Source organism: Cariama cristata, unplaced genomic scaffold, assembly GCF_000690535.1.
Source record: "Cariama cristata isolate BGI_N322 unplaced genomic scaffold, ASM69053v1 scaffold10588, whole genome shotgun sequence".
Classification (NCBI taxonomy): Eukaryota; Metazoa; Chordata; class Aves; order Cariamiformes; family Cariamidae; genus Cariama; species Cariama cristata.
The window spans coordinates 28,881-43,183 of record NW_009633010.1 but is presented as its reverse complement, the minus strand read 5'-3'; the positions used below and the strand labels follow the sequence as shown (position 1 = coordinate 43,183).

Below are 14,303 nucleotides of genomic sequence, written 5' to 3'. Positions count from 1 at the left end.
TCTCCCTGATCCTCATCACCTTACTTCCCCCGGAACTGTCAGATAGCCTCTTCTCTTCTTTGCATTGCCAATACTTGACTTACATCATGTAACCCAGCACAAAAAAAGATGTATGGTTAGGTACCACTGGCATACTTACAGCACGCATACATTTATTTTGGCCTACACAGACACAGCCACCCCTCCTGTTTTCAGCATGAAAAGCATGACGATAGCTGATGCTCTACAGTCTCTGTCCTCCCAAGTTTCTGGGATGGAGAAACTACCCCAAGTACTGCAAAGTGTCTCAGACAAACAGTAATAAAGTAATCAAAAAAAGAAAAAAAAAATAAAAATCACTTTCATCCGTTTCCTCCAGGGCCCAGGCAAGGCAGCAGCATCTGCTTGTTAGTGGTATATCGGGCAATAAGCTGTCAGAACGCACATTCGTGCCTGTTTATAGCCACTACCAGAGAAAAGCTCATTTGTAAGAATCATCACCAGCCATTGATAATAATCTAGTGGTAATGTTCACATTTTACCCCTGCAGTTTGGAAAGAACAGGAGCTAAGTCTCTTGATCCTACTTGATCTCTTCACCATCCCTTTAATAAATATGATAAGCTTTTCTCTGGAAAAGACAAGGAGAATAAAGTTTCCATGTAGCAAAAAAAGACTAAATGATAGCTAAATGCATACAAGCACAGATGAAATCAAGAAATAGGACTAATTATTGTAGAAATACAAAATGAGACTTTGCTTTTATTAGAGGCAACGCTGGGTGTCTGAAGAATTATGTTATGGTTCTTGTAGATACATGTCATTACACACCTAATGAAGTATTTTAACTGTTTCCTGAATGCTGCTCCATCATATGTATCATGAAAGAGATTTCATAAATCTAACAATTGGCAAGCACATCAGAGAGTTGTTTAACAGCTACCTTATATTGTTTAAAAAATTATGTAAGTGTCAGCATGTTGACTTATGAAGCATACTGGACTTATCTGCTGGCACAGAGCCTTGCTAACTTCAGTCCAACTTTACTCTCTTGGAATGAGCTTATTTAGTTTCCAGTGCTAAAACGGGCTTTAACTTTAAACCAAATAAGGCATCAGCTTGCCAGATTTGGAGGTGACGTTTGACTGTAGCTATTAAAGGGAGTAGAACCACTGATGAGTGAATGAGCTGAAAAGAAAAACAACTCCTTCCTCACAGTCAGCTTTAAGATTCTCCATTAGAACTTCTCCAGGATGTCAGAACAGAAGGGCAAACCCTTTTCCATATACAACAGGAAAACACATCCTCTCAGAAAACATTCAACTCTCATAAAAGTAATTAAGCATGAAATTTGAGAAGCGCAACAATTAAGCACAAAATTTGAGAGGTGTTTCGCAACTTACTTTTGGCTAGGAACCGTAATTAAAATACAAGCTGATATTTCATTAGACTCACAAAGAAACCAATAAAGGACAACAAATTTCTTCCCTGGTCACAATAATTTCTAGCCCCTGTAAAACAGGGAAAGGCACGGTAGAAACGCTATGACAGAAGCAACACTTCAGGTAGCCAATGCACTAATCAGAATCTTAGCAACCCAGATGGAAAGGCAACATATGCGTATGTCAGTCCACAAACAAGTTATAGATGTGAGTTTTCAAAACGAAGGGGAACAGTACTTCAATGCCTTCATGTGACTTAAGCATCTAATTCCATTCAATATGCTCTTTAGACTTTTTTGAAACAGTAGTCATTGTTTTATATATGCCCCCAACTTCTTTACATTTTTTGAAAATTAAAAGGAAAACAAGAAAATCAGTGCACAAATTTCAGATAAGATGAAAACTCAAATGAAAACAAGCACATCTGTAATGAAACAAGTATTTTTAAAAATAAAATACTTCCATTTCTTCCATAAGCATTTTACATGCTTAGAAGCATGTAAAACAGTTCTGAAATATACCATTTCAGTAAAAAAAATTACTTTCCACTTATTTGCTTGTTAATTTAGATCAGATCTTTAATGTTGGCTTTAAAAGGCTCTAAGACACCTACTCCTCACTTGCTAAGTACAAAGCTTCTTGGAGAAGGAGAGAAGGTTTAAGTCTTCAGTTTCTGCAGTGTTCTCAGAAGAAATTTATCACTCTTGAAAGATTAATGAGAGAAAAAAAAAAAAAAAAAAAGACCAGACATTCCTGGCTTCCTGAGCCTGCAGACAGAAAATTTAAGATGCTTATCATTAGTAGTTTGCTACTCAGAACCTAAACAGCAGGGAAAAGTACCAGAGCTATGTGAAAATGATAACTGAAAGTTTAAAATGAAAGGATAGTTGACCCAAATCACTGTTTCAAAATAACTATGAAGCTGGGCAGGAGATGTAGCAACGTCCTTCTCTACGTCACATAGAAATTTCCAGGCTGGAAATTTCTAAAGCCTGGGAGAGGGGTACAGTACCAGAGCCCCACTCCTCCTTTCTTTGTCAGGTGCATGAGAAGAATACCAGAGCTGTTTGTCATGCCAACTAGGAAAAGAAAAGAGGATTTTTCCTTTGCCAGGAAAAACTAAGGGTACTGCTAATTTATCAGACATCCTCTAACCAAAAGCTGATATGAAAAGTTCACCAGGATCCAAGTTATTAACCATTCCTGCTTCCTAACTGTGCAATTAGGAAAAACTTCAAACTGTACATAAACAGTGATATCTTCTTGCTTTGGGAAATTGTTTTAAAATAAGTAGCATTTATTATAAGAAGATTACCCATATACCCATGTGTTTTGAAATAAAAAACAGGCGGTGCAGCAGGGAATACTCTGGCCTTTCACCTCTGGAGAGCCAGTTTAAGTACATGCTGTTCCACATATGCAAGTGATTTTCAAGCTCCATTTACTATCCTAGGCTGTTGCTGTCTTAACTTCACAAACAGTGGTCTAGTCCAGCACAGTTTATCATGACAGAGACTAAGCTCTGAAATTGGACAGGAGGTTTATGGCTTAAAATGCATACTTTGAAGACTTTTTTTTGTTTCTGCCTCTACCAGGATTTATTCTAGTTCTGCGGCCTGCAGCAGAGCACTCCATGAGTTTACAGAAGGATTAATTGGTTTTAAACATGAGCTACTTTTAACTTATTTTTCATCTCTCGCTCTGCCAAATTGTCAGGAGAACATTTCCTTCCATCAAGGCAGGGACGTACTGGGAGAGAAAACAGGCAACTGACATCCAAAAATAATCTGATACGAGTTAGGAAGCACGCCTTTCACTACCACCAGGGGAAAATGATGCCATGCCGCAGACACAGGAGTTTGTTTACCCAAAGCTAGTGAGGTAGCATGGTACGCAATGACGAATTCGTGCGTCATGCTACTGCTCTGATGCCTGATTTGTGCCCCCAGACCTCAAATCTCAAAATCTTGAGTGATATGAAGACAATTGACACAGCTTCCCTCCTGCCTCCAGTTCAGTTAAATAAACAAATAAATAAATAAATAAATTAGAGCGGTTGTACTCTTTCAGATTGCACTGGGTAGAAAGATATCATTTGGCACAAAAATGAAATACCAATCTACAGAGCAAAAACCTACTTGAAACGTTATGGTTAGTCACACTGCAAACGAAAACACCATATTAAGATTCCAAGGAGGCTACTTTATACATAAATTCATAGCACAGCCACTAAATTCAGAGGATGTATATTTGCAGGTAAGAAAAAGTTATAACACCAATGATCTTATAGTACAACAAAACAAGAAAATCTAGAAAAATCTATTAAAAGTAATTGTTTTCTTATATGGAAGCTTCTATTGCACAAGAAATAGAGAAAACTTAAAATGTGACACTGCGACATATTTACAAAAATCCATTGTCATAGCTAGAACTATTATGAAAGCCAAAATGACGAGCAGAGAAACCTATAGCTAGGTATGCAGTTTGAAATTGGTATTATCATTATCTTAGACAACTCATCTTACTCAGTTTCATATTTCTTCATTACAATGAATCTTTAATTTCAGGATTGACTTATTTAGAAGCTGCTCAGTATGTCTAGCAAAGCCTGTCCCAGGACAGTATCCTTATATGTAAGCTGCCTTAAAACCAGACAAAAAGAAAATAGCCTTTACTTCACTGATGGGAATATACCTTTATTAAGTGGATAAAAGGCTCTAGCTTCAATCCAGCTCAGCTGGCCATTTTGGTATAGCATGAAAAAACAGAAGTGCTTTAGGGAGATAAAACAAAAAATGTACACGTACATTGTAGAGGGGTGAAGGACTTTCTTAAAGGCAATCACCGAAAAGAAACTAGGGGAGGGACAGTCTTATATCACAAGCATCAATTCAGTATTGCCTTTCAACTCTCTTTTTTTTGAGATTTCCAGGAGAAAAAGATTTAAATCTCAACCCATGACACATCAATAAAACAGCATCTAGCAATCGCTCTCTGGAACAACAGCACCTTGGAGAGCAAGTCACCCTTCAGTAAAACAAAAAAAAAAAAAAAAAAAAAAAAGAAAAAAAGGGGGGGGGGGGGGGGAAAAAACAAAAAAAACAACACACACCCACACACAAAACAACACCACTTTGATCCAGAGCTCAGTCTCATACAAGCATACAACTTCCACTGAAGCTAAGAGCAATCACCTGCCTAGAAAGAGGTTAAGCCTGCCTGCCCTACCCCTGCGTGTATCTAACAAGATTAGAAGGAATATATGAGCAGATCTCAGTATCATAGAGACATGAAAAAACTTTACAGGCACTTAAGGAATCCCAAATTACTTTCATCAACTAGGATTCGGGAGGCAGGGGGGAATCAACTACTTACTAACAGGAATTTTGAAGAAACCTCTCAAGTGAACAAGTTATTATACAAGCATAATTTTTGACACCAGAAACTCAGAATCCGTTCATGGGTTTGACCTGAGAATTTCTGATATTTCTCAATCCTTTCCTACCAAAGTGCACTGAAGGAGTCACTATTTGAGATTGCCAGTACTCAATGAAAAAGAAAATACAAACTGCACATGAAGGAACTCTTTCAATTAGTACATCTAATATGCTATGCATTCCCAGCTACGAATCAAAAGACACTACAGATTCACTAGGAAAAGATGGGTAAAAAAGGGTACCAAACACGCGAGTGTTTTCACTCAAAATAGTTATCAGGGAGGAAGAGAAAAGGTAAGAAAGCTAGGTGCTACTTTGTGTGTTCAAGGTCAGAATTTATCACTATGTAATTCAGCAGGTTCCGCACAGAGCATCAATATAGTGAAGGTATATATTGAATCAACCTCAAAACATGATAAAACATATCAAAGCATACACGCTACTCATAAGCAATGTGAGGACGTTTTTTCCTCAACTTCAAAACATACAGAATATTTGAGCTACCAAGATCGAGATACCCCTGACCTAAACACCAGCCTTGCTTTATTTCTTTAAATGTGCCTACCTTCCTTCACATCCCTGAGGTAAGTTGTGCCCCCACCAGCTCACGACAACTGTCACACTGCAAGCTCTTTGTGACACACATATGTTTTCTGATAGTTTACTTCGAAAGAGTTACTACCATTTATTTAATTCCAATCAGGGTGTGAAATATACTCTAATGATAGAAAAGGTCTTTGAAATATTGTGGAAAAGAACACAAATACAAAACCCCATATGAACAGTACTATCTACTAGCAAGCCCCAAGTAAAGGACAAACACAAGAGAAAAAAAAAATCTGACACTAACCTTCATAGCACTACAAAAAAAAAAACAAAACAAACCACAAACCAACCAAGCACCACCAAAACTCAGAATATCTTACTGAGAATGACTTTGACTAAACAGACATTAGCAGCAGACACAGAGAAGGACATTCAGTAAGTCAGAGTAAGAGGTGGAAGCCAATTTTATATCAAAATCTACAAACAGAAACTTTATGAAGTTCCATATCAGAAATGTTATGAATGGTATGAACCTGCATTTTATTCTTCCATCTCACCTACTGCTTTTTCTTGTCCATCAGAGACTCTTCTAAGCAGACTACAGCTAGTAAGAAAGGAAAGCACACGGAGTGAACAGAAGTGGGTAAGTCCTCTGCCACAAGGAACAAAACAAAACAAAAAAAAGCACACAAGACACCACCACCAAAACCACAAAATACACAAAATCACCACACACAAGTTTTCCTCAAAGGAAGAAAAATTATGTGTACTGTTATTACACCAAAATATATATCCTCATGAGTTTTTATTCTTTCCAAGTTCTCATTGATTTGCTGTTGACTTATTTAGACGGAGGAGGAAAAAAAAAAACAAAAAAACAAAAAAACAATACAGAAAACCAAACAACACACCACACTGCCTGATGACAGCTACAGATTCTGGCCTAGAAGAGGTCAAACTTTGAGCAAAGACATGCTTAAAGAACATTACCCATGTACCTATTAACTTTGCTAATATCGCATATAAAGAGAAATCTGTAACACCTCTGTAAGAAAGTGAGTGACCATGTACACCATTACTGAAAAATTCTCCATTTCTTTTTGAACAAAATATAAGGGATATGGAAGTCAGAATAAAGCCAATCAAGCTGATGCAAGAAAACCAAAAGGACTGCAAAGTATTTGTTCAGTAACACCAACAACCAGCAGAAGGTATCTGCAACTACCTTAAAAAAAGCTAAGACTTCTACAAAGAGAAGAGACATCATCAAGTAATTCTGCATTTGTCTTCCTCAGTATTAGAAATATGCATGACATCAGTCCAGATTTTTCAAGCCATTAGAGTTGGTGCATGCCATGGTCTCAAGTGACTGTAGCCAGAAAAACTCAGCTGAAGGGCTGGAAGGACGTTTTAGTGCAAAACACTATTACATTACAAATAGGCTAAGATGTAAAACAAGAGCTTGAGGGGGAAGTCTCCTTATCAATATTTCTGTTTACATTAAACAGAATCATGTACAAAGTTCAGAGCACTGCATTGTGTAGATGAAACACACACCAGCAACGTAATCAGCATGATATCAAACGAGCAACAGGGTTGCTTTAAGAAACCAGAAGGACACTGCATCCTGAAGCTTACTGATTGTTGGGCTGAGGGCGACGCTGAAGCAGCACATAAAGCTGATGTATTTGTTGTACACTTTCCAGCATTCAGGCTTTATTTGTCCGAGTTTGATACTCCCCTCGGTGGGAGGAGAAGCCAAGGGACTGGCTGACGTCACCCAAAGAGTAGGGATAAAGTGCAGTGCCTGCGGCTGTGGGATAAGTAAAACTTCCTAAGAGGCACACAAGGTCAGCTGCCCTGTCCGGCAGGTGCTCTGCTGACAGCACCCTTCCTCCTACAGCTCAGCTCCTCACATAGACCTAAGGAAAAAAAGAACAGTAACCAAGAAAAAGACAAACAAAACCTGTCCACAATGCCACAAAACGTTATTCTCCAAGGACCGGCACCCTGGGGATTCAGGCTCTCAGGAGGAATAGATTTTAACCAACCCTTGATCATAAGCAGGGTATGTACTCTTTCTATTTCCCTTCTATTTACTACATGTATTAGTTGTTGCAGATTTTTGCCCTTTACTTTTCTGGCGTTTAAAGATGCAGACGAAGCTGTGAGTAGATTAGCAAGTAGCTGCTAGTTCTGAGGAGAGCCAGCTGACTGCTAACAGTTTTTACAAGTTCAGCATGACATGTTTCTGAGATTGCTTTATTGGTCTAACCACATTTCTACTTATGCCTCAAAAATTAAATTCAAGTGCCTTGGCAGCCGAAAAACTCTGGCATGATTTCCCCAGGCATTCAGATGAGAAAATTAATTTTGAGCCTACTGAAGGCCAGACCCCACTTTTATCATTTTCACAACTAGCCTCTGCGATCACAGGGGGAGAAGACCACTTGGCAGCAGCTCCTCATGTCTGGAAGTTTGTGCTTTGCAAACTCCATGCCAATTTTACAAGATTAATCTGACTCTCCTTTAATTAAATCAAGTTCTGGTTATTGCCAGCAAAGGCAACAGCACCTGGTTTTACGTATGTAAAGGTTATAACTCATGAATGTTAAATCAGTGAACTATTAGAAAGTTATCCAATCCTGAATATGAAGGAGATAGTTCTTTGGTGTTTTCTGCCATATTTAGAAACAGACATTTACCTTACTCCCCTAAAAAAGGGCAAGAATCTGAGCCTTCTTTTTTCACAGATTTTGAGCTACTAATTGCAATTTCTTTAAGAAACCAGTTACTTGATGAATGGAGCATATAAAACACTGTCAGCTGCCCTGCATCTGCAGACATAGATCTACTGAAAAGACATGATATGTATTTTGATAATTTGAATATTTTGAAAACTGTGTTCAATGCACATGAGATCGAATCAGTTTTCCTTATATTTTTGCTGCTTTTCAGAACCTCAGACACACCGAGCCCGTGTCCCATGAGCCTCCAAATCACCAAAGCTATTTTTTTTTTTTTAAAGCCCTGCACTATGACTCAATATATACACTATGCTTGGTATTAAATAAATGTCAAGAGTCTTGAAGGATGGATACCACTGCTGATACCTTGCAGTAAATACTCTTCTAAACAAGGGTCTGTAGAAAGTTTAAGGACCAACCTTTCACATATTACACTAGTAAAAAATTATTTCATTCAATCTCTTATTCCAGACTTTCATAAGCGTAAAATATTTTATTTGAACAGAAGTAAAACAGAATGCTATTATTTGACTGTATGTAGCTTCATAACAAATACTCATAGGACATAGCAAAACCTTTGAAGAATAAGGAGACAAAAACACTGGAATAAAAAAGAAAAAAAAAAATCTCTGGATGTTTTGGGGACTTCATTGCCTTTTATGGGCCTCCAAAAGAAAAATAGTTTCCATTATCTCTAATGAAAAATATTTTAGCAGTGTCTGGTTTGTATTTTCTGTGTGTTTAGATTAAGTGCAATAAAGTTTAAAACTGCAATAACAAAGGATGTTACTATAAATGTAACTTTCTAAAGAATAAATTATTTTGCAATTGACTCACACCTACTAAGTGCCTCACAAGATAAAAGCCATTGGTTTCTAGCATATTACAGAAATGCTCAAAATCACATTTCAAGTAGAACTATGAAAAAAAATAGAGAGAGAAAAATGACATGTTTAAGTTTGCTTAGCTCAAGTTTAGTAGCGGCAGATTTGTTTAAAATTCATATTTTTGTTGCCACAGCATACATTTAGGAGAGTCCTTAAGTAAGTATTCATGCAGTACCCCTTAAGAAATAGTGAACACTTTGCAAGACCCATATGCCTTGCTTTTTGGAGCCTAGGTGTTCCTTTTATAAAAGGTATTACCAGCAGCCTGTTTGCATTTGGTTTAACTGTCCTGACAAGAAAAAAAAATTATTAGCGATTAAAACAATACATAGAAATTATTTTTAAACACATTTTGAATAAAATAATCGGACAGGCATTAACGTTTGTTTGGCTATTGTTCTTGTTCAACAAGAGAAAACTTTTACCAAGACATGTCAAGAGAGACAGACAACATAAAAGATCATCACCCACCTGTCTAAAGAACAGATGTCAAGTCAAAAACCTATCCGCGATTTGTTCTGTTGTTTTGACTGTTTCAAGCAAATGCAAAAACCACAGATCATGATCTGGGAGAGTAGGAAGAACAGAAGGGGTCTAAAACCAGACATATTCAGATTCTATTAGGGTCAGAAACAATGAATTAACTAGAAATAATGAAAACTTTTCTTGAAATCCTTGGAACTTTACATAGATGCAAGGAAATTACACCAATGAAACTGATCAAAACCCTAGTTTTAATGACACTGAATAATTTCAGTTTATCCTAACCAGAAGATAACATTTTGGGTTAAGCATTTAGAGGAATGCAATCCTAGAATAAGTCATATTGAATAAAGCATTACAGGAACAATTGAAACTTGTAGAGGTTGGAGGGAATGGCAAAATATTATCAACTCTAGATTTAAGTTCTATTTTAATATAAACCTTTACGGATCACTATGCAAGTATTTACCTTAACTCAATTTTATATTTAGCCAGTCTGTCTGCAGACATTCATAACTCTCTTCAGAGAACACAGAGCCTGAAATATTCACAAAGGTGTGCCATGATCAGCTTCACAAGTACATTAACAGACGCAGAGAGGTTTTCTTCAAAGTTTCACAGGAGACATTGCCTCTCATGCTGTTAAATAGTTACCTTGTCTCTGACAAGATCTGAATGCCCAACATATATCCTTGTATTTATGCAAATCTGAGATACCTAGGATACAGGAGCAAGGCGTGCCATACAGACACGTCCTGAAGAGCAAGGCATCAGCAGAATCCCAAAGCACCAGTAGAATCGACTTCACAAAGCCAGGGTGAGCAAGGAACAAACAGTCATAATACAATTCTAAGTGTTCACAATACACATTTAATGCATCACTGATAAGTTCCTTAAGAAACAGTATCACTTACATTATTGAGGCACCCACAATATCAGTATTTCACCCACGATATGGTGCAATCTTGCAATGTACAACCTGGCACAACCTTTCTACAAAACATAGGCTGTGGTACTTTTGTCTGCCCCACTTCCTCACAAGCAACAGTCAAGATTTTCCCCCTGAAACACTGAGAAGAGAGAAGAGCTGGCACATGGCCATACTGCTCCTACCCCATCCTAGCAGCAGATCTCCAGCTCTTTCCATCAAACACAGGACGAGCAGATGAGGGAAAGGATTACATGAGGGCAGGTAGTTCTGCACCCCAGAAGGCCTGGGCAAGTAGAGCTCAGCACCCCCATCAAGGTGTGAAGGCCCAACAGACACGTCCCAGAAGCCTGGCAATAATCAATTCATCTAAGAAACAGGAAATACAGACTCCTAGCCCTTTCCTTCTTTGCTCCCACCAAATGATGGTAGCCTTATCCAACCATAGAGTGGTATCACTGCAGCTGGTGACAATACGACAGGAAAATCCAAGGGATTGTGTATTATGACCAGCAACACAGAGTAGGTTAGGTCCTACTGGCAGCACAGCTGCAGAGGAACGTACCATGCCAGACAGAGATGCTGCTTTGTAAGGCAGGATCATTATCTCAGTACTTTGCTGCAGTATGCCACAGATACAGTAGGTGATTTGTTGTGACAGGTAAAAAGCATAATCTACGAAGTAACCTATATAAGGGTTGTTCAAGCAAGCTCACTCTTGAGAGGGAACCAAGAACAGCTGGTTTTGCCTATTTTGGGTATTAGAACATCAATAGTCACACTCGAACACTAGGAACTCTGCTGCAGTTTGTCATTCCACGCATGTCCTCAACACATGCAAAGTCAAGAGCCATTCCGGGTTAAAGGGAGAAGCACGATTGTACCTCTACCCCTGTCTTATTACAATAATGTAGGTGATCTCAGTGTAGCTCATTTACATTTACAGCTGTTGAACTTTGAGAAACCGACCATTTTGGAGACTTCAGACTTAGAATTTATGAGCAACTTCCTCGATTAATACTCAAATATCCAGGCACCTTAACACTTTGTTAAGCACACAATACATGAGTCCATTCGCTTGGAGGGCAAGTGGGTAAAAGCCTCCAGCCGGCTACAAGTACCCATTTGGAAAGTCTGCCTGACTTGATAATAGCCCATGCATTGCAGTTTGGTACAGTGAAATCAAAAATAAGTTTACATGCAGGAATGCAGAAAAAAGCCCACAAAACAAATTCTAAGCAATTTGAGCATTCAGACCCACCTAACAGAGATGGACAGCTGGAGAGAGGAGAGAATGACTCTATTTGGCTGATTTTTGCCATTGTTTCAATACTAATACAGTGCAACACATATCAAAAAGAATATTTCTATTCGACTTTTATGCTGACAGTACTGTCACATTCAGAGGCAACAAGTCTGCTAGGCTCACCATAGCCAGGGTTCAGAACACACTGGAGGTACACTGGGCAGCTTACTCTCTTCCTCTGCTGGAAACCACCAGAACCAAAGAACATCTCCACAGCATGTTTTCCAGCCCTCCATAACACTTACTTACTTTTAATAATTGAGACAGCACTTGCTTTGGCTGTAGCAGAACCTATGGTGAGAAAAATTCTCTCCAATAGCTTTTTACTTCATACATGACACAGATCAGAGAGCTGCTCTTGTAAGTAAGACTATACTGACATTTTTGTCCTTCACACTGGGATTCATTTACTTAAAAATCAGCAGCTATTTTGCAGTTATTAAAAGAAGCAGTTATTTTGGTTGAATCAATCTGTCCCCTTTGTTCTGCTGTTCCAGAAGAGCTGAATTCCAGGAGCTTATGTGCTATATCCACCTATTTCACGTTGCTGTCTTGGTTATCAAAGGTCACCCAAAATGGCAATACACACCCCTAAGGGACCTAAATCCCACTCAGTGACCAAAGACCTGTTTAAACGGTGTGGTGGTATGAGAAGTCACCTGTTTGTAAACAAAGGCCTGCAATTCTAGCATAAGTTTTAGTAGCATCTAAGGTCACGGCCTCTCTACAGTAATTACGTTAAAACAGAATTCTGTCGCATTTCAATTATTTTAACCATGATGTAGAAGATTATAAACAAGACCAAAAAAAGCAAGCATAGAAAGATAAGCTTAGGGCTATTTCTTTGAGTGTCACTGATGGTGGTACATTTCCATGAGGTATGAATTGCAGCACACAGATCACCTTGAAGGATCAGGGCCACCATTATTCAAATGCAATGGGACTTAAAGCTAAGCACTTTAAAGAGTTCAGGGTCTAGATTATACAAGAATAAAGAAAAAAATGTCACTTTAGTATTATTAGCATATTTCCAATTACTTAGCAATATAACAAGAGAGGCCATACTAGCAGAAAACACACTGTCGTATTTGTCCTTAAATGTGGTTAAAACTACAAGTGGCTTTCTATATTATCCAGTCAATGGCACATCATGCACACGAACGTTAAGTAGCACAATTTCTTAACAGTTCTATTCTTTTGCTATTGCCTGGAGTTGTAAGTGAAAAATGTAACTTTTTTTTCAAGCAAATTACACAATGGCAGTTGAGACGGAAGATTCAAAGACAAGTTATAGCAACTACAGAAAGCAGAGTGGAAACTATTTAATGCAGAAGTGCAAAGATAATTTCCATCTAAGTTGAAGTTATGACAAATAAAGCATTTATATGGTGATCTGATAACAGAACTACAGAGGGTCTGGCAGAATTAAGAACTCACTTTTTTTATAAGCAATCACATGGTATTTACAGGCCCACTCTCTCCCTGCCCCCCAAGCAACAGGAAATAGGGAAGCACGGTGAAGTTTATTTTCTTTATCAATTTTCAGGTCTGCGTGGTGCTTAAGCTGTTAAATTTTGGGGTTTTTTTCAGATTACACCTGGAAGCAAGGCTTCAGCTGCCAACCTGTGCCCTGGTGACGTTATTGTAGCTATCGATGGTCTAAGCACAGAGAACATGACGCATAACGATGCCCAGGAGAGAATTAAAGCAGCTGCACATCAGCTTTGTTTGAAAATAGAGAGGTATGTCTACATGACTGCTTACTTCTGAAAGAAGACACTACCCAGCCAACTGATTATACAGTACAAATACTATATAGTGTAACCATTTTAAAATAGTTTTAAGAATTTCACAAAACCTTTAAAGTTACAAGCACCCAGACCTACCTCACAAACTCCAGATCAGGCAATACTCCCCAGGACACAGGACACGTCTTCATGGGCACAAGAAGAATAGCTTCCCTCCGGCTACTCACCACACTATTGAGCTGTGAATCATACCACCTACTCTCTCTGCTGACTCCACAAGTCCTATCTTTGCTGTCAGTAAAGAAACAGTTCTTCATGGTCTTCAGAAATAATAAAACCCTCAGCTAGCTGTCAGTCATTCAGCCACCTCTCTGCTTTAACAGTCCCTCAGCCACAGGTGCTTATTATTGCCTCCTGCTCCCAATCACAAAGCTGCTGGTTTATCCTCCCAGTTTAACAGTCCCTCAGCCACAGGTGCTTATCATTGCCTCCTGCTCCCAATCACAGACAAAGCTGCTGGTTTATCCTCCCAATTAAGGAAAGCAACATCAGGTCAGACTTTCAGAAGAGGTGACAAAGGAGGGGGTTTCAACCCAATCTCTTTGGTCACAATTTATATTAAACCAAATACAAGATTCTCAAAGCAATGTTAAAAACAAAACTAAAAACCCCTCTCTTACCTAAACTGTCCAGAAACTGTCTGTGTTCATTTCTCTCAACTAAAGCCAGCAAGAGAAACAACCTGCATCTTCACATCTCCTAACTGAGTTTGCTCAGCCTTTAATCAGCATCACCTAGCAC

General features: G+C 38.5%; 1 protein-coding gene across 2 annotated transcripts in view; it reads left to right on the top strand.

Annotated features, from left to right (window-relative positions):
• The first annotated feature begins 7,258 nt into the window (after positions 1-7,258).
• Positions 7,259-14,303, top strand: part of PDLIM3 (PDZ and LIM domain 3) — a 23,856-nt gene continuing 16,811 nt past the window's right edge. The window contains exons 1-2 of one of the 2 annotated variants that reach the window (XM_009706583.1): positions 7,259-7,471; positions 13,345-13,496. In XM_009706583.1, coding sequence (XP_009704885.1) covers positions 7,379-7,471; positions 13,345-13,496 — 245 coding nt within the window. In that variant the 5' untranslated portion in view covers positions 7,259-7,378. The remainder of the gene's footprint in view (positions 7,472-13,344; positions 13,497-14,303) is intronic. The other variant, XM_009706584.1, reaches the window with a different exon arrangement.